The sequence below is a fragment of the Vicia villosa genome, linkage group LG3 (assembly GCF_029867415.1).
Source record: "Vicia villosa cultivar HV-30 ecotype Madison, WI linkage group LG3, Vvil1.0, whole genome shotgun sequence".
Taxonomy (NCBI): Eukaryota; Viridiplantae; Streptophyta; class Magnoliopsida; order Fabales; family Fabaceae; genus Vicia; species Vicia villosa.
The window spans coordinates 170,072,873-170,094,168 of NC_081182.1; the positions used below are offsets into that span (position 1 = coordinate 170,072,873).

The 21,296-nt window shown below is 37.1% G+C and overlaps 2 protein-coding genes across 2 annotated transcripts; one reads left to right on the forward strand and one right to left on the reverse strand.

The window, feature by feature from the left end:
- Nucleotides 1-9,703: 9,703 nt before the first annotated feature.
- On the reverse strand, nt 9,704-11,245 carry LOC131659367 (uncharacterized). The gene is made up of 2 exons (XM_058928572.1): nt 11,149-11,245; nt 9,704-10,311 (listed from the first exon to the last, which is right to left on the reverse strand). The coding sequence occupies exons 1-2, from the start codon at nt 11,243-11,245 to the stop codon at nt 9,704-9,706; spliced, it is 705 nt and encodes a 234-aa protein (XP_058784555.1).
- Nucleotides 11,246-19,845: 8,600 nt separating this feature from the next.
- Nucleotides 19,846-20,423, forward strand: LOC131659368 (uncharacterized). Its single transcript, XM_058928573.1, has 3 exons — nt 19,846-19,934; nt 19,997-20,225; nt 20,346-20,423. Exons 1-3 carry the CDS (start codon nt 19,846-19,848, stop codon nt 20,421-20,423), a joined length of 396 nt encoding a protein of 131 aa, XP_058784556.1.
- Nucleotides 20,424-21,296: the final 873 nt, after the last annotated feature.

Consider the following 21,296-nt stretch of genomic DNA (forward strand, 5'->3'; position numbering starts at 1 on the left):
AGATCAAAATCGGAGGAAACCGCGCGTAGCTACAAGTAAAGCAAGAAGGTTTCGCTCTGAAATGGAAAGAAAGTGTTGTTATGCTGAAAGTGTTAAGCAACTACTTATTTATATAGCTAATTAGGGTTAACGGCTACTTAATCTATTCTATTGTTTGTTAATTTTTTCTTCTTATTTCTACTGCAAGATTAGATTTTGTTTTTATTTTCTCAATTTTATTAAATCTTCATGAATCTTATATTTTTATTGCATATTAATGGCTAAAGATTTTTTTGTTAGTTTTATTTTATTTTTATTTACACCGACTTACTTCCAAAATTAGGCTTTCTTAATTTTATTTAATAAATGAATTTTTTTCATCTTAAATTGCCAATAATTAATTATATAAGAGATGAAACCTACATGTTTATTGAATCTTAGATTTCTACTACATCTTAAATATTACATATTCTTTTGTTAGTTTTTAATTGATTATTAATACGAATTCGCTTTTTTTCAAGATTAGGTTTTTTTAGTTTCATCAACTTTATATATCGCAAATTTTCAATATGTAATTTTACACTTACTCGAATCACTAAATTGTCTTTTTATACATATCACATTAACTAGAACATTAATACTCAATAAGAAAACATACTTTTTGATTTATCCCAACTTTTTAAAATATAATTCAAACAATTATTTATCTTAAATATTACTTTTTTTAATTATAGAATACCCCAATTTGTTGAGTTCAAATTCCAACTAATTATACTAAAATCCAATTTATAATTTGGAAAATTCTTTGGCCACCTCCCAACCTTCTAGGTCACTTCTGGTGAAAAACCCAAACTACCCCTGACTTCGGAAATGCATTTCCGAAATGCAAGAAAAAAGTGTTTTCGGAGATGCATCTCCAAAGGCGCCTTTTTTTTTGAAAAAATTGTCTTATTTCGGAAGTTCATTTCCGAAAACAGCATTTCGGAAGTTCATTTCCGAAATACTGCGCGTTTTGCAGATTAAGCAAAACAGTCCCCCTCCCCCATTCATTTACCCTAATCTTCTTCCAAACTCATCCTCTTTCAAAATTTCTGCAACAAGCAAGTGTGAAGTCAAAGAGATTGCCAAAGTCTTCTTCCAATCTCAACCTAAATAATCTCAAACACTAATTGGTAAGTTTATCATTTTTTTTCAATTTTTAGATTCATTATTCATTACTCTATTAGGGTGTCTAGAAATTGAAAAAATCACATTAAGATAGGTTGGTACTGATATTAGGTTGTTTAGTAGGCATAAAAGTAGTTTTGATTTAGGATTTTGGGGTCTGCCATTGGAGGTTGCAGAGAACTTCTTCGCAGGGGTGTTTCGGAAGTTCAATTCCGAAAACACCTCCATTCCCAGTTTCGGAAATGAACTTCCGAAGTGTATCAGAATTTCAATTTTTTTTAGTTTTTTCTGTTGTCTCGCATATTAATCGATTTCAATTGTTTTCAAGAACATGTCAGGCAACCAAGCACGCATCAGACAGGGTAGAGAGACACAGACTGCGTCGGCTAGACGCGAGCGGGCGGCGGCGCAACTGGCGTCGACACACGGACGGGGGCAGGGCTGGGGACGACGTGTGCGAGTTCCCGTGGAGATGGACGAGGGTACCTCTACATCTGGATCGAGGAGTCGGCTGGCTCGGGTATCTTCTTCCCGCCAGCGAGAGGAGGAGGAGGAGGAGGAGGAGGAGGAGGTGGTGGCAGTTCCATACCACGAGGCGGAGGGGGTACCGGATGTTGACCCTCCACTCAGGGAGGAGGATGAGCAGGAGGACAGCTACCCGGGAGGGCCCATTGACACTTCCGTGCGGATTACCTACCACGATCATGTCGCTCGGCGTATCTGGGAGGGAGAGGTATTTTTTATAATTTGCCCGACTACATTATTTAACCTTTTATAATTTAGAAGTTTATTCGATATTTTCTTAAAGGTCTATTTAACATACGCTTTTATTTGTTTTTTTCTAACAGGAGAGAGAGCCGTTGAAAATGGTGAACCACGCCCGGAAGATTTTCAGTTTGTTTAAACCGACTGCTGAGTGGTTTAACGACTCGGTGAGAGCTTCAGGGCTTAGTGGGCTCTGCATGACGGGGTACACCACCATCAGCCACGGCATGCAGGGGGCCTTTGTGGAGCGCTGGCACAAGGAGACGTCTTCTTTCCACTTGCCGGTTGGGGAGATGACAATCACCTTGCATGACGTGCAGTGTCTTCTCCACCTGCCGATCAGGGGTCCGCTGTTGACCCACTCCCGGATCCAGAGAGTCGAAGTCAGTCAGTGGATGGCGCTCTATTTGGGCATGGAGCCCGAAGCTGCTGACTACGAGTGCATCACGACATCTGGGCCTCATATCCGGTTCACCAAACTGAGCCGCTATTTCGAGCACCACCTGGACGCGGCGGCCAATGCCGAGGATGCGGGTGATGATCTATTTACACATTATCACCGTGGCTGCGCTCTCCGGTGCTGGTACATGCATGTGGTAGGCGCTGCGATCTTTGTGGACAAGAGTGCGAGGTACGTCGACGTGACCTACCTCCGCTACTTCATGGACCTGACTACCGTTCACCAGTGGAACTGGGGGGCAGCTACTCTAGCATACCTATACCAGAAGCTGAATGAGGCCTCCAACTGGAGGACGAGACAGTTGGTCGGATCCTGCACACTACTTACGGTACGTTTCATTTTAATTGTTTTGTATTTATTTATGTTTCGTATTTATTTTTAATACATTATCGTGTTTGTGTTTCAGAGCTGGATCATCTCCTACTTATCCCGCATCCACGGCTTCCACATCGATCCTACGTACGTTGACGCCATGCCCAGGGCCGCCAGATACGTTCTCCAGAGGGGGAACAATGCGGTGGGACCATACCGTGGGTACTTGGACCGCACGATGCACGATGACGTCACCTGGAGGCCGTTCAACGACTACACTCAGATTGTCCCCTTTGACTGTATATCTCTATATTCTGGCTGGTTGGCATGCGGGACTACCATCATGGTCTGGTATCTCCCTGAGCGGTGCATGCGGCAGTTCGGATTTGTGCAGATGATACCCAGGTCACCCTTTGAGGCTGCTCCCGACACAGTGACCCGAGTGCAGCTCACTGCCATATTTGAGGATTGGGAGCGTCATGTGGTACCGGAGGAGTACCGTCGCACTCGGGTCACCCAGGACTGGCACAGTGTGGAGGGATACGTCACATGGTTCTACCGGGTGTCACATCCTCTGCTGAGACCCGACGTTCCCGGCGCTCCTAGACCAGCACACGAGGAGATCCTGGAGAACCAGCAGGCCGAGGATGACCACGCCATTGATCTCCTGCCGATCTGCCAGCGGATAGAGATGCTTGGGCGGGACGCGTTGGATCGGGGTGTCGTTCATCAGGGCGGTCCAGAGGCAGTCTACGTGATGGAGATGATCGTCACTGATGCGGGCCGTGCGGCGGCATACCGGCGGCAGAGGTGGTCCCAGGGAGAGAGGGTTAGGCATACCCAGTAGTGGTCGGGTTTATTTCTTTTTGTTTTCGGATTGTATCTTTAGCACACTATTATTATTTGGATTTGGATCGGTTTGTATATATTACTATTTTTATCATATTAGTAGAATTCTGTTTATATGCGCTTATTTTATTTCCCGGCTTCCTTTAATTAAAAATACAAGACTATTTCAAAAAACATTAAAAAAAACACAGTTTCTGCATAATTCGGAAGTTCATTTCCGAAACCCTCTAAAATCTGAAAAAAGGTGTTTTCGGAAGTGCATCTCCGAAAACAGCCCCCATGAGGGGTTTTCGGAGATGCATTCCGAAGTCTGAAATTTTTTAAAAAAAAAAAATACTTCGGAAATGAACTTCCGAAGCAGGGGTAATCTGAGATTCGCCGGGAGTGACCCCTGTAGGAAGGTGGGTAAAGAAATTTTCTATAATTTATGGTTTTTTGAATATTTATTGTTAAAATTTTATTAATAAATATTTTATATTTGAAAAAACTTTTCGTTTCTAATTTTAAGAAATTCTTTAAAATTATATTTATCTTTTCTTTTTCCATAACGAAACTAATCCTGTAAAATTGAAATAAAAATATTTTTTTTTAATAAAATTGTGTTTTAAAATATCGAACTAAAATTGTAATATGTCAAAGTCACAACATTTAACCAATAAAATGTGTAGAATTCTCAAAATAAATTATCTAACTAAATTAATTGACGTTACTCCACGGACCTCGTAATTTATAGAGTCATGATAAAAAAAAAAAAACTATATAAATATTTGAAGAAGATCATATCTGAAGAATCCACCAGGAGTTTGCCTAAGCTGAAAATTGAAGAAGGCAAAATCTGACACTTTTAATATTTTGTGTGTGTGTGTTGATTTCTCAAGATACACATGGATTTACTTCATTAGAAAAAAATCGACACTTTTGATGTTTTCAAAGAGCTACACCTACGTATTCAAAAAAGAAAAAGGGGTGAAATTGTTAAGATAAGGAGTGACCATGACAAAGAGTTTGAGAATTCCAAGTTATCTGAATTTTGCTCAGCTAGAGGGATATGTCCTGAATTTTCAGCTTCCATCACACCTCAACAAAATGGAGTTGTAGAACGTAAGAATATAACTCTGCAAGAAGCTGCTAGAGTCAAGTTGTATGCCTAGAATCTGAAGGTGCGTGAAACACAAGAAAGAGGGGTTTGAATTGGGTTTCAAGATAAAATATAAAATTATTCCCAAGACAAAATGAAGAACACAAGAACAAAAATAAATGACACAATTATTTTTATCTCGATTCACTGTTAACGGAGTTAATTCAGTTCATCCCCAAGGTGATTTTGCCTTCTCAACAAGGACTTATTTCATTATAACCGAACTGATTACAGAAACCACAACAAAGACCAACTGCCAATGTTGCAAACCACAAAGACTAACTGTCAATGTCTTCTTGAGAATTCTGACTAAAGCCCAAGTCTCTCAAGGAACTATCAACTCAAAAGTTAAATACAAATGTTTGTGTTTACAGAGATGCTTCTTGAAAGTATATTACACAAGTTTGAATACAATCAAATAACACAAAAATATTAAGCAAGTATATGAACAAAAGCTCACTTGTTGCAAGTTAACAAACAAAAGTTCTTGTTTTACAAAACTATACAAAGAATAATTAGAGATAATTGTGCAGCGTTTCAGCGTAAGTTTTGTAGTGTTTTTCGTTGTTATATTTAATCTTCTAAGTCTTCCTTTTATAGCCAAAAAGAAATTTGTTGAAGGGTAGATTAGGAATACTTAATTCTAGCTATTTGGTCCCCAACTGTCAGTGAAGGAGTGGTCTACAACATAGTATAGTAGTACCGTCCTTGCACCACCCTATCTGGGTAGTGGAACATTTGTACCTTGTACTATTTACTCACGTAAACCATTTTTAATTTTATCTTCTAATTTCAGAGGCTTTTGATAGTTAATGTTGAAGCATGCTTAGAAGGACAAAAACTTGAGTCACTAGTACCTAAGTCTTCAGAGTCTTCCGAACTTGTTCATCCCGAACCTTGTCTTTAGAGTCTTCGACACTTAGTCTTTGAATCTTCAGAACCTAAGTCTCCAGAGTCTTCAGAACTTGTTCATACAAAACCTTGTCTTCAGAGTCTTTAGCACTTGGTCTTTAGAATCTATTGTTTTCAGAATCTTCAGAACTTGGACAACAGAATCTCAGAGCCTAATGAGTATCTAAAAGCTCTTTCACGAGAGTCAAGATTAGAAGCTTTATCACTAACGTTCATCAGAACCGTTGTTATAGAAGTATTCTAGAACTTGACTGAGTCTTTGTAAATACGCTGGTTTCTTACAGAGTCAGAGTGTGTTGAGTTCAAAACTTGATGACGTCACACGCCTTTTCTTCAGAGTCAGAACCTGTTAGCAAAATCTACACACTAGACAGAAACCGTTAGAGTACTAAATTGTTCTCTAAGATATCATGTAATGTTATCATCAAAACATAAGGCCAGATGCAGAATCAAATCTTATTCTTACAATCTCCCCCTTAAAACTATACTCTCAAAATTTATTTAAACTCGTTCAGAGGCTCCTCCTGAGCTCAAGACTTATAAATAATTTTGAAGTATAAGAAGGTAGCAGGAAAGGATACTTCCCTGTTTGCAACTTCGTCAGAGTCTGACTAAAAATATCTGATTCTTCATCTCAAATCCTGACTTGCTATCAGAACGCGATGAATTGTTAGAACCTGGTTGTAAATTTGCGTTAAGCTTCAGAACTGGGTTCATCTTGACCATGTTCAGAACATCTGAACTTGATGCTTTCTAAGATATTTATCAGTCTTCTGTCTAACCTTCATAGTTTTGCATGTCTATTAAATTTTAGTGAACTTTTGCAAAGTTCCTGAGTCAAACATTGTTAGAAGCATGGGCGGAGCTATAGCCCAGCGAGCCCGGGCACACGCCCGGGCTCAACCTCTCATTTTGTTCTATACTCCCCACATTAATAGTCAATTTTTAGACAACATCATGGGCAAAATTAGTAATTTTTAGACAAAATTAAGGACAAAATTAATTAAAATAGGATGTAAAATTTATGCCCAGGCTCCCTAAAATTTTTGGCTCCGCCAAGCAAAAATCTTATACCATGTATGAGACATATCTTATGACAACTGGAAGAGTTTACTGAAACGGCATCCGCTCGATGAATGATTCGCTGCATTAACTTACCAAGACCGTGACATCACACGGCGCCTTAATCTGTTGGCACAAAATTCTGTCTCTGTAAAAAAAGCCTCAAATCTCTAGACCAGACGCTGAAAACCCCTAAGTAGCAAACTTGGCTTTACAGGTTTATTGGATTTGATTTCACCATTGAATATAATCCGGGAAAGAAAAATTTAGCAGCAGATGCATTGTCGAGAATGTTTATAAATTATAATGGCTTGGTCTGAGCGCCCTTCAACTTTCTTAGTATATTTATTCCAAGCCATTTGAGTTTATAGCCACTTAAAATCATTTGTTCTGCAGTGCCAATAATATACTTTCTCCGACCCTCAATTTAGCTTAGGAGATGGCTTAGTGTTTTGGAAGGATAGTCTGACAGTCCCTTAAAACAGCCTTTAATTCACCAACTTCTGGTGGAGTTTCATGCATCTCCAATAGGGGTCATTAGGGTATTACACGAACTTTGGCTCAAAATGCAGCCCAATTTCATTAGGATGGGGTGCTACATGATGTAAAATAATTTGTCCAACAGTGTGCAGTGTGGAAGTAAGCCAGCCACATTTGAGAATACATTGCTATTATGGACTTCATAACAGATTTACGTAGCTCTAATGTTTTCACCATCATCATGGTTGTCGTGCATCCATTACAAAGTATGGCCATTTTTTCACTAAAGTCAGACTATGACAGCAGAAAAGTAACAGGTCTTTATGAACAAAGTATTCCATTATCTATTGTCTTGGATCACAATAAGGTTTTCACTAGTACATTCTGGAACCCAACTGTTTAAATTGCATGGCACTACTCTTGCCATGAGCATGGTTTACCACCTCCAATCCAACGGAGTCTGAGACCTTGAATAATGTCTCAGTAAAGCTGCTTGACTTTTAATCAGTCTAATCAGTATTCAAATGCCTTACCGCTAGAGCATCTACACCTCTGAGAAAAGGTGTGTCCGTGTTAGTGTTAGGTCCGAAATCAACACCGACACTTGTGATTACATTTAATTTATTCATCTTTTCAAATTAATATCCATATGGATGTGTCAGTGTCGGTGACGTAGCTTACCGTGGGCGGGAACTGGTATAATACTTCTCACCAGATCATTGCAACTATGACACCGTTACACAATTAGCAGGGAACTGCTTTTACAATTACACAAATCATTTTTTCTCTTAACAGACTTGCACCCACTTTCCGTATAATTTAACATGCTTGAAGCCTATGAGATTCTAAAATCTATTCCCGGCTATGTATATGGCTGTATGCAATAGAAGACTTACATAAGATGCATGCGAATATGAAATCAGTGTAATAGGTAGTTGCAATGAAACATTGGGATGCAACATTACTTAAATTTCAAATATGTTTTAGTTGAAGAGAGAGGATTAGAATGAAATTAGATAGAAGAGAGAGTTTACTCAATTGATCTAACACAGTTACAAAGAATGGAGAGAGTGTATATATTTAGAAAACCAACTAACTAACTTACTTTTTAAACTGTCAAGTGGTGACAGTTTGCTTGTGTTGCAAGTCACCCATTTGAAACACAATCAAGTATAGAAATTACACAGGTAACTTTGGGACAGCTCATTCAAGACAGAGGACTAAAGTGGCAAGCAGTCGGTTAAGAGATGATAAGGTGAGATTTACATCTCAACCTGAATTGGGTTCTCAAATAGTTGGAAAAGCTCAAGGTGTTTTATGTGGCAAAGTTAGCAGATGGGAGTAGACTAGTGATGGTAGCTTAAACTTTTGTGGTTTGTACAAGATAGGAAGCACCATATTGCGATTATCGGTAATAGAGGGCACAGGAAAGTTCATGAATGCAAGGGGGTTTTCTGAACTGAGACTTCTTATCCCACCAGAACAGATTGCCACTGGTGGTGAGACATTACTCAGAATCAGTGTTCATTTGACTTACTAGTACTGTGCTGTAGAAATCAAAAGGCGATCTAGGGGTTTTGAGTTTTTAATTACAGATGACAATTTGTATGATGTCAAGTTTTATTTCAAAATCGTATTTGAAATGTTATTTGTATGCAAAATGCTCCATACATACTACATATTATGTGTGGAAAAAAAGAAAAATCAAACAAATCAGTGGCTACCATAAATGGTAAAACATTATAACACATAAACTAGAATGATAAATGGGAAAGCTATATAACGAAGTGAAAGCAAATAGAAAAGGTGTGAATAATTTGGTAGTGATTTCTCCTTCTCCCTGAACCCATGCAGTGTTTGGGATTAGCCAGTTATATCAATACCATAGTTTGATGCTTTCTATGCGGCCGCCGAAACATGCACAAAAGCGATTGAGGAGCAACTCTAACTGTTTAATTTGCATGGTAATACTGTTGCCACGAGCACGGCTTACCAACCCCAGTCCGATGGAGTCCGAGACCTTGAATAAATGTCTAGAAATGTACTTACACTGCTTAACTTTTAATCAACCTAATCAGTGTTTCAAAGGCCTTACTGTGGGCGGAATAATGATGTAACAACACTACTCGCCAGGTCATTGCGACTATGATACCGTTTAATTTCATTTCTGAATAAAAAAGAATGGGCATTTTCTTTGAGCTTTGGCTCAATGGTAACAATTGTTTCTGCCTGATATTGCAAAGATAGTAATATTCATTTTATAAGAGGAAGTTAGAAGTTGAATTAGTTATATTCTTCTGTTATTAGCTTGCAAATTCTATTCTCGATCATGTTCTGATTATGTATATTAACTTGCTACTCAATGTATATAAATCAATAAACAACCATTTCATTTCATTCACTAGACACTTTTCTTCTTACTCTCAACTGTATGACAGTTTGTAAAAATAAGACAGAAATCGCAAAGATTTAAACACACTAATTTATCATCAAATGAATTATAAACATTCTCATTCTAATTTATAACATCAAAACACAAAACCTCCATCCATGTTTACAAATATCAGAATGTCTAATTATCAACAAGATCGATGAAGAACAGAAAAATCAAATCTTTTCTTCTCTTCATTCCATTTGAGACCAATTTCATCTCCTTTCTTTAAGCCTCTCCTGTCTACAAAATCTGTGATCCATGTGTTGTTGAAGACATGACTGTCATTGGAAGGTCGTATCTTGAAAGTAAGAGAAAGAGGAAAGCCAGTGTCAACATCAAACACTTCAACCTCGACTCCTTCGTTTGCAGCTTTAGCTTTATCCACCACAGGAACCACCCATTTCTTAGCCAAATCTCTATTCAACAAAAGTCTACAATTGTCGTCAAGATCACTCTTTGTGAGCACCTTCTTGATCATCCATGGATCCCCAACATTGGTTGAACAATCAGAACTTGTCCCAACAGTACTGCATGTGCTGTTCGTTGTTGAAACGCCAACATTGGTTTCTTGTTGGACAGGTTTTTGTTTCTCGACAATTTGTGTCTCATGGAGACAAGTACAAACAGTGAGAGATAGATGGAGACAAACAATAGTTTTAGGATACGAAGAGATATCGAACAGGGAAGACGAAACATTGTTGGTCTTGTTGTTCTTGTTGGTTTCTTGGTGTCCACGTTTCCTCTTTTTGCTGACTTGTTGTGTGGAACATGAACAAGAACCAAAACCAAGTGCAAGATGAGGACAAACATAGATAACAGAAGAAGAAGAAGAAGAAGAAGAAAGACAGGATGAAGATGAAGATGAAGATGAATGGGAAGAAGTAGGCATGAATGAATGAAATGAGATAGCCATGAATCAAAAACAGAAGAAACCGCGCGTAGCAACAAGAAAGTAAGAAAGTTTCGCTCTGAAATTGATAGAAAGTGATGCTGAAAGTGTTGAAGAACTAATTATATTTATAGCTAATTAGGGTTAACGGCTACTAAATCTATTCTGTTGTCAGTTAATTTTTTCTTTCTTATTTCTACTGCAAGATTAGATTTTGTTTTAATTTTCCCAATTTTATTAAATCTTAACGAATCTTATATTTTTATTGCATATTAATGGCTAAAGATTTTTTGTTTGTTTTATTTTTTTTATTTACGCTGACTTGCTTCTAAATTTTTTTATCATAAATTACCAATAATCATACAATATAATAAAGCAAAATGAATATTTTGACAAGTTTGCCATTTGTCAAAATATTAGAGTCCTTACTATTTTTAAAAATACTATTAATAGAAATATTACTATATTTATCTTTATATTTATTTTTATATTTAATTAATTATTTCATTAATATGTTTACACAAATAATTAAATTTTTAGCACGGCTAATCAATGTATATTTTGTTTTCAAGATATTTGGTTCATTTTCTTTGAAAAAAACAGACCCCAATGCAACTTTCATTTGGTCTTCCAACGTTCTTATAATTTCTAAAAGGTTATTCATATCAAAAACCTGAAAGTTATTCATTTCAAAAACCTACCTTTACCTCTCTGTCTCTCATTTTTCATTTTCTTTTCTTTTCTTTTTCTTTCTCTACTCCTACTACCAGCTATCTCCCTTTCTCTTTCTCTTGTCATCAAGAAAGAAGAAGAATAAAATCAGACTAACGTAAGTCGCGCCGTTCCCAATGCTGTTATACCTTTAGAGGTCCCCTCTCTCTGCCAGATACAATCTCTTTAGCGCCGTTGATACTAAGGTTCTGGCTCGGGGAAAAACTTTGATCCCCATAGATATGTTCTCATCTGATTCCAAACTAACCTCTCTCCTCCACAAAATGCCTCCTAAATTCGTCAAATTGAAGGAAGGTCCAGTTGAACGACCCATCCTTGGTCGATTATCTTCCCACCTCAAGATTGGAATTGTATGCTAACAGCGATCATCTTCTCCAATTTATCGCTAATTTCGTATTCAATTTCTCTTTCTTTTGTTTGATTGTTGCGATGGTGTGTAGATCTACGGGAGCACGAAATGGGAGGCTCAAGTTGAACAAGATCTCGATAAGATTCACGAGAAAGCTAAGGTCGTTAATGAAAGACGTTTCATTGGTTTGTTTTATTTTATTCTGCTTTTAGATTCTTGATTTGTTCAATTGTTATAATCTTTTGTGTAGTGTTGTTGTCTTAATATTTTGATTTGTAGTTTGGATTAGGATTATTTGGGATGATTTAGAAACTACACATGTGGATGTCATTTATACTTATCAAGAGTGTCTTTCTGTAAGTCCAATAATTTTATTTGTGGATGATTGTTTCAATTTTTAATACTTGAAGTTTTCTTTGTTAGATTTCTGATGAAGCTGCTGCCAGTATTTGCTCCCTTATCATTGAAAGGTGATGTATGCATCTTCATACTTATTTCTGTTTATGCTTGCGACCAGAGTTTCCATACTACTGAATATAAAATCAGTTTATTGGTATGCACTGACCAGAGCTATTTTGCTTATACAGGGTTTCATACATTTTTGCATAAAAATTACATTTTGCCAACATACATGCAAGCCATATTTTGTCAAATGCAGCACTATTGTGCATGATTGTGAATTTGAAGTGCGATATTGAGCTATGTTGAGACATAGTAGTCTGGTGGGTGCAGGTATGGACTGAAGTTTGTTGCACAAAATCCACCATAGTATTTTAAAAAGGTGAAAAATGCACAAGAATCCAATGAAGTCATTAGACCGACTGATATATGCACAATGTAATAATAATTTCTGTTTCTTTTTAAATCTTTGAGGAATTTTGTGATTCAACATATGTAGTGGTATTGATGGATGTTGAATATTATATAAAGCATCTTATGGGATACTTTCTCATGGGATATGGCCTATTTTGATGGAGTATTTTCTCATGTTAATTTACTATATGTTGTATGTATGATAGTTAATAATTAGTGGAAAGCATTTTGATTTTTGTTTTGTTATTACAGAATTAACTGCACTTTCAGTCTTTCCTTGGTATATGAGTATGATATTCTATTAGGTGTTGGTGATTTTAGTATCATCAATGTATTTTGGTAGTAATGTGATTTACTATAGGCCAATGCAATTATGCGTTAAGTTTGAAACGAGTTAGGGTAGTGCGGAGTGCACGCTCGTCGAGCCAAACGTGTAATTGAATACGAATAATTGAAATGGGGTTCCAAGGGGCGTAGCTCCTGGAGGGGTGCGGGGAAGCGCCCCGTCGGGGTCCAAGGGGCAGAGCCCCTGGCGGGGTGCGGGGCAGCGCCCTGCCGGGGTCCAAGGGGCAGCGCCCCCGTTCGAAAAATTCGTTTGAATAGTTGTACCCTTTCCCAACAGACATGACTGTTCTTTTTCGAAAAGGTGTGTCTGTTCGTTTTCTGTTATTGGTCTCCTATATAAGGAGTCATTTGGCCTCGATTTTGGAATACGAAATCATACTTCCTCTCTACATTCTAATCTGTTCTCTATTGTCAGAAAACAGATTGCTCTTCGAGAATTATTCCCGTAAAGATTTTGTGAACCCAGACAAGAATAGGGTCGAAATACTTTGTTCGGAAAGTGAACGAACACGATTCTTCGAAGATATCCAGGATTATCATACCGAATTTCTAACAAACGAACAAAGTATTATTTCTGATAATCATGGTTGGAGGAGGAAGCACCGTCAAGGAGATGACTAAAAGTTTCGGAAAATTGGACAAGTTTCAAGGACAAGACTTCAAGCGTTGGCAGAAGAAGATGCATTTCATGTTGACAACGTTGAAGGTGGTGCACGTCCTGTCTACACCAATTCCAGAACTTGAGGAAGATGACACGGTTGAAAATCTGAGACGCCGATCAAAGTGGGAGAACGACGACTACATATGCAGAGGGCACATTCTTAACGGTATGTCTGATCCCTTATTTGATATTTACCAAAACGTGGAATCTGCAAAGGAATTGTGGGATTGTCTCGAAGCCAAGTACATGTCAGAGGACTCATCTAGTAAAAAGTTCCCGGTGACCGATTTCAACAATTACAAAATGGTTGAATCGAGGTCTGTCATGGAACAATTCAATGAACTCCTTCGAATCCTTGGACGGTTCACACAACATGGATTGAAGATGGATGAAACAATATCTGTCTCAAGCATCATAGACAAGTTGCCTCATTCATGGAAGGATTTCAAACACAATCTGAAACATGGAAAAGATGAACTGTCTTTGATCCAACTTGGAAGTCACTTGCGCATAGAGGAATCTCTACGAGCGCATGAGGATAACAAAGGAAAAGGCAAAGAAATTGCTGGACCCTCGGTTAATATGATCGAAGAGTGTGGTAAGAACGATAACAACAAAAACAAAGGAAAGAAGTATGCTTTCAATAACAAAAAGGGAAATTTCGGTGTTAACAAGAAACCGAAACTAGAATGCTGGAAGTGTGGCAGAACAGGCCACTTCAAGAAGGATTGTCGTTTCGGCAAAAAGCACGACAACACGAACGCAAGTGGTTCAGGAAAGGGGTCTAAGGACCAATCCGAAAACCAAGGTCAGAAATCAATTTGTGATTTGAATAGTTTGATTAAACATTCGGTTTCACTAACTTCTGAGGCATTTTATGTGCAGGATGATGCTATCCCGTGGTGGATTGTTTTTTTTTTTTAAATTTACTTCGAAAATATTTAACCCGTGCCTCGCACGGGTCTAAGTACTAGTTAATTAAATAAGAGATGAAACTACATGTTGATTGAATCTTAGATTTCTATTACATCTTAATTTTTACATATTCTATGTTAGTTTTTAATTATATATTAATACGAACTGGCTTATTTTTAAGATTAGATTTTTCTTTTGGTAACTGTTTTTCTTTTTATCAATTGTATATCACAAATTTTCAAAATGTAATTTTCTTTTACACTTACTTGAATTCACTAAATTGTCTTTTTATACATACTACATTGACTAAAACATTAATTCTGGCCGGCCTAAGGGCCAAGCTACTCAAGTTAAGGCTTTGGCCTCAAAAGTTTCGACTTAAAAAATGGTTCAAAAAATTTTTTTTTTGTCTTGACTTCAACTCTTAGCAACCACAAAATTAATATTTTAAAATATATTTTAAAGGCCTCACTTTTAAAATTTGTTTTAGGCCTCTAAAGTGGTTGGGCCGGCCCTGTTCTCAATAAGAAGATATACTTTTAATTTATCCCAATTTTTAAAAATATAATTCAAATAATTATATATCTTAAATATTTTCTATTTTATTTATTGAAATCAAATTCCAATTAATTATTTAAAATCGAATTTATAATTTTACGATTTTTTTGTGTGCATATTTATTGTCAAAAGTTGATAAATAAATATTTTAAGTTTTGATAAAATTAACCCTTTAAATATTGAAATAAAAATATTGTTTTTGTCGAATCAAAATTGTAAGATGTCAAAGCCACGACATTTAACCAGCGCTTTAAAATTGGATCAAATTGATTGAATTAGGAATTGAAAGGGTAACTGGTCTGATCTGATTGTTGGACCAAATATGCTATTGAATCAATGGAAACTAGTCAAAATCAATCAAAACCGGTGAACAAATAGTTTTGGAAAATCGTAGGATTAAATGTATTTTTTTTAACAAAACGACGTCGTTTTGATTATTTTAAAAAAAAATTAAAATCTTACTAGATTTTATTCAAAAAAATTGTAACAATTTTCCTTTGTTTGCAATTAGACATGTTTTAAAATTTATTTAAATTAAGGTGATTTCCGACGATTTAGAGAGGCAATTTCCAACGAGAAGCAACTTCCGACAACCACCACCATTTTCACTAGTTGAATTCGAACTGAAGAGGTTTAAACTCTTAATCTTCAGATTAGGGACCTAATCAGGGAGATTTAACTGTATGAACCTACTAGGGGTACTATTTTAGGGCAGAAGGTTCTGTATGGGTTGAGGCCGGCCAAGAAAGAAGGCGGCAACGACGCCACCAGCGACGGTGAAATTGGTTTCACCATCATCAAGTTCTACATCAAATGAAGACAAAACAAAGAGTAATACTGCAAGAAATCACCGGAATCACCAAAACCTAAATCGCAACCATTGATGGATCCGATTACTGAACAACAAATTGTGGAAATAGTAAAGACAACAATCGGTTGGCTGAAAATGGGATGGAAATAGCATACACTGCGCCACTGATTGTTAATGGTGAGATTGAAGTGGTTATCGGAGAGCAAGATGTAAGCTCTAAGAGGGAATTTTGGGGGAATGCACTCATTATATATGCCATAGGAAGTGAGTTATCCATGAATGTTGTGAAGAAGTTTATGATGAACATATGGAATTTCGTGGCATTACCTGAACTTTACTACAATGAAGAAGATTATTTTCTAATTCGATTCAAGACAAAAACAAATAAAGATACGATCCTTATGAGAGGGCCTTATACCATCTACAAGAAATTGATGCCTCTACATGAAAGAACACCTGAATTCAGATTGAAAAAGGGTGTGCTCTGGATACTCCCTACATGGGTTACTTTCTCTCACTTACCATTGATCTTTTGGGGAGAAAAAAGCATAGGCAAGATAGTAAGCGTGATTGGCAAGCCACTTATGATGAATGAATGAATGAACGGCAAAGAAGCCTAGGGTGTCGTATGCTAGAGTTTTTGTTTAAGTAAATGTTATGGTGGAACTGAAGAAATAGATAACAATAAGAGATCTAAAAGGAGCAAATATATAACAAGCAGTATGATACGAATGGCTCCCACCTTTTTGTAACATATGTGATAAAGTTGGACATGTTTGCAAGCATAAGGAACCTCCAATTGGGAAGAATAAAGAGCACACATGGACACCAAAAAAGATCATCACAAATCCCACAATTAGTGAAACTGTAGAACAAGATGAAGACAAAGTGATACAAAAAAAGGATAATGAAGAAGTAGAGGCAGCATATCTATGAACAGTTGTTAGAACTAAAATCAAAGGGAATGAAATACTCAGAGTGCCTATAATTGATTGCACTAATGGCTTTAGAGATTTAGAACATGGAAAAGGATCAAGCCCACGTGACCCTAAAGTTTCATGATGATAGGCTGGAATGTGCGAGGCCTAAATAAAAGAGCGGTATGCTTGGATTGGTGGCCATCTCAAAAAAATACAGGTATCATATCTTGATTTACTTGAAACTATGGTTAAAATAAGTAATTCAAACAAAGTTAGAAATTGCTGTGGAAATGGTTAGATTATATGCAGATAACTATGACTATCACATAAATGGGAGAATATGGCTTATGTAGAAACCTATAAGTTCAAACATCCAAGTTGTTAATAGATCTGACCAACATATTGATAAGATTAATTTAGTATACTTAGAGAAATAAACAAGCAAACAGTAAAATATTGGGAAGGAAATGAATATTGTGATAATAAAAAGTATTGAGTTCAAATGGGATCAGTAAGTACAGAGAAATAGCATGAAAAATAGTAAAACTAAGGAAAGAAATAATGATTTGGCACTTCGAGAGGCCTTAGCTCTCCTAGGGATTCCAAGACTTAATTCATGCCTGATGATGGCACTAACTCTTCTCCTATATGTAGCCTGAGATCTATTTTCTCTCTCCTAAGTCAGTTGTTCTTTAGTAGTGGACTCCTATGCCAGTTGTCCTTTAGTCATGCGCTAAGCACTAATTAGTTAGGATCTTGGGGGTGTGTAGGTGATTCTCTGTGGCCCCATTTCCTGCTCCACTTTCTGTGGCCCCCACCCTTATTTTCTCTACTATAAACTTTGTTAAAACAATCAATTCCTCCCCCTTTAAAACTCTCCTTGACCTCAAGGAGGAATCCAGGAAATTCTTTCCTTAGTATGCCCACTGTTTCCCATGAATTTTCAAATTCTGGAAAACCTTTCCATTTGACCAAAACCTCTACTTCCCCTTGTGCATCTCTTCTAGCGTCCAAAGCTACTCCAGGACCTGGTTCAGACACCAATCCTCGTTTATACAAGCTGGTAAGGGTTGAGATAGTGTATCAGGACCTATGGCTTTTTTAAGTAAGGATGCATGGAACACTAGATGGACCATAGTGTCTTCTGGTAGCTTCAATTTATAGGCCACTGCGCCTATTTTTTGTATCACTTCATAAGGCCCATAATACCTGGGGCTCAGTTTCTGGTTAACTCTTTTGGCCAACTTCTTCAGCTTGAATGGTGCTATTTTCAGATAGACCATGTCTCCCAACTCATAATTTACCTCCCTTCTATGTTAATTATCATGTGTCCTCACCTGATCTTGAGCCTTCAGTAATTGCTCTTGCATCTCTTTGATCATTTCATTCCTTTCAGCTGTCAGTTTATTAACTTCCCCAACTGCTGAAGGGTGTGTATCACCTTTGATTAAAGTAGGAGGGACTTTACCATAAAATGCTTCAAAAGGAGTACTTTTTCAAAGAAGCATGGTAGTTAGTATTATACCAATACTCAGCCCATGCTAACCATCTAGGCCATTGCTTCGGTTTCAACCCTGTCAAACACCTCAAATATGTCTCCACACATCGATTGACCACTTCAGTTTGTCCATCAAACTGAGGGTGATATGCAATACTATATTTCAGTTTGGTTCCAGCTTTCTTAAATAACTCTGACTAGAAACTACTCAAAAACACGTTGTCCCTGTCAGACACTATGGAACTAGGGAATCCATGCAGTCTCACTACCTCCTTGAAAAATAACTCAGCTATGTCTTTAGCTGTATAGGGATGACTCACCGGCAAGAAGTGAGCATATTTAGTAAGCCTGTCCACCACCACCATGATGGTATCTATCCCTTATCCCCTTGGTAATCCTCTAATATAATCCATGGAAATGTCATTCCATATTTGAGTAGGTACAGGTAGAGGTTGCAACAGCCCTCCAGGAGTCAAACTTTGATATTTGTTCCTGTGGCAAACTTCACACGCTTGTATATACTCCTGTATTCTTTTCCTCATTCCCTCCCAATAGACTACCCTTGCTATCTTTTTGTAGGTCCTTAAATACCTAGAGTGGCCTATAATTGTCGTGTCATGGAACATATGTAAGATCCAAGCCACTCAAGGTGACTGCTTAGGAATTACAACTCTTCCTTCATGATATAGCCTCCCTCCCTTCAATTAGAATTATGCATTACTGAGAGGTTCATTAATGAGGGCTTGTACCAGACTCCTTAACTTCTCATCACCATGCACCTCTTCTTATAGTCCTTCCCAAGCTTCACATTGCACTATTGTGAGGGTGGCATACTGCACTTGTCTTGACAAGGCATCTACTGCACTGTTCTCTTTTTCAGGTTTGTATTTTACCTCAAAATTAAACCCTAACAATTTTGATATCTACTTCTGTTGATCTTCCCCCATAGTCTTCTGGTCAGTGATGAATTTTAAACTTTTCTGGTTTGTATGCACCTTAAAATGTCTTCCTAATAAATAAGGTATCCACCTCTGTTTAGAAATCACAATTGCCATTAATTCTCTTTCATATACTGACTTGTTTTGATAATATTAATTTAGTATACTTAGAGAAATAAACAAGCAAACAGTGAAATATTGGGAAGGAAATGAATATTGTGATAATAAAAAGTATTGAGTTCAAATGGGATTAGTAAGTACAGAGGAATAGCATGAAAAATAGTAAAACTAAGGTAAGAAAGAATGATTAGGCACTTCGAGAGGCCTTATCTCTCCTAGGGATTCCAAGACTTAATTCATGCTTGATGATGGCACTAACTTTTCTCCTATGTGTAGTCTGAGATCTACTTTCTCTCTCCTAAGCCAGTTGTCCTTTATTAGTGGACTCCTATGCCAATTGTCCTTTAATCATGCGTTCAGCACTAGCTAGTTAGGATCTTGGGGTGTGTAGGTTATTCTTTTTGGCCTCATTTCCTGCTCCATTTTCTATGGCCCCACCCTTATTTTCTCTACAATAAACTTTTTCAAAACTATCACATATACATAGTGAAGTGTATAAAACAGATAGAACTCTCTCCCACTGCCTCACTGTGATTTATGCCCACAATCAGCTTGCAAAAAGGATAATTATGTGGGATCTTATCAAAAGTCAGTCAGGAAATGTCAATGGACCTTGGATAATAATTTGGGATTATAATAATTTTATAAAAATTGATGACAGAATAGGTAGTTCCCCTGTCCAATGCAATGAGTACAGAGACCTAGAAGAGATTATGGATTCAATTGGATTGTATGAACATGGATTCAATTGGATGGTATGAGCATGCTAAAGATCTGAAAAAGAAGATTATGAAGTTTTATGAAGATTTGGTTGGTGTTGCAGCAGAGTAAAGGTTGCATGTGGATATAACTGCAGTGAAAAATAACATCAATTGTATGAAGATCATAGGGAAAGCCTCATACAACCTATATCTGAGAAAGAAACATGGGAAGCCTTAAAAGGGATAGGAGACTCTAAAGCACCAAACATAGACTATTACAGTTCTAAAAAATTCAAAGCTAGTTGGCCAATTATAAAGGGTGATGGTATTGATGCTATCATGGATTTCTTCAACAATAATAGACTGTATGTTGCTCTAAACTATGGCTTAGTTACTTTGATTCCAAAGAGCAATGAGGTATGGATTTTGAAAGATATGTGACATATAACTTGTTGTACTACACTATACAAGATAATATCTAAGTTATTGACCAAAAGACTCAACATGCTGATTTATGTTTTAGTAAACAATATTCAGTCTGTTTTTGTACCGGGGAAAATAATACATGACAAAATTAGTATAGCTCGTGAATTGCTCAAAGGATATAACAAATAGGGATGACAACGGGTCGGGTGCAGGTTTCACACTACCCAAACCCGCACCCGAAATCACCACCCGAACTCGAACCCAAACCCAAAGACTATTCGGGTGGCAAAATTACACTCACGCCCACACCCGTTGGGTTCGAGTTTTTTCACCAAAATCCAAACCCGTAAGAAAGTATATAAAATACATTTTTCCTACAACTTTTCACAATATATATATATATATATAATATATATATATATATATATATATATATATATATATATATATATATATATATAAACATATACTTTTTCTATATATAATATATATATATATATATATATATATATATATATATATATATAAACATATACTTTTTCTATATATAATATATATATATATATATTATATAAATAAGCGGGTGTGATTTTGGGTTTCGGGCGCGGGTTTCACACTACCCAAACCCGCACCTGAAATATCGGGTGGCATCCGAACTCAGTCAACTTCGGTTTTTACGCGTTGACTCGGGTTCGGGTTCTAGTAGGCCCCGCGGGTTTGGGTCTGCCTGCCATCCCCAATAACAGAAAACATATTTCTCCAAGATGTGCCATACAAATAGATCTCCAAAATGCATATGACACGGTTGAATGAGGGGAGATGATCTTTCCTACTAGATATATTAATTGGATCATGACCTGTATCACTACTGTATCTTACAAGTATTTAATCAATGGCCAGCATAGTAGATTTCTCAAAGCTAAGAGGGTCGAGACAATGGGATCCCATCTTCCCTCTCCTATTTGTCTTGACTTTGGAGTATCTCCATAGAAGCCCCAAGAGCCTACACAACAATCATAATTTCAACTATCATCCTAAATGTGCAAAACTCCACATCACCAA

What these genes read in the sequence shown, in the direction of transcription:
- LOC131659368 (XM_058928573.1), top strand. Translation starts at nt 19,846, where the DNA reads ATGGATTCAATTGGATGGTATGAGCATGCTAAAGATCTGAAAAAGAAG. An exon ending in TTGGTTGGTGTTGCAGCAGA is followed by an intron (nt 19,935 to 19,996) that starts GTAAAGGTTGCA and finishes TGAAGATCATAG; the next exon opens with GGAAAGCCTCATACAACCTA. An exon ending in TGATTCCAAAGAGCAATGAG is followed by an intron (nt 20,226 to 20,345) that starts GTATGGATTTTG and finishes AACAATATTCAG; the next exon opens with TCTGTTTTTGTACCGGGGAA.
- LOC131659367 (XM_058928572.1), bottom strand. Translation starts at nt 11,245, where the DNA reads ATGACAAGAGAAAGAGAAAGGGAGATAGCTGGTAGTAGGAGTAGAGAA. An exon ending in TGAGAGACAGAGAGGTAAAG is followed by an intron (nt 10,312 to 11,148) that starts GTAGGTTTTTGA and finishes CCACACAACAAG; the next exon opens with TCAGCAAAAAGAGGAAACGT.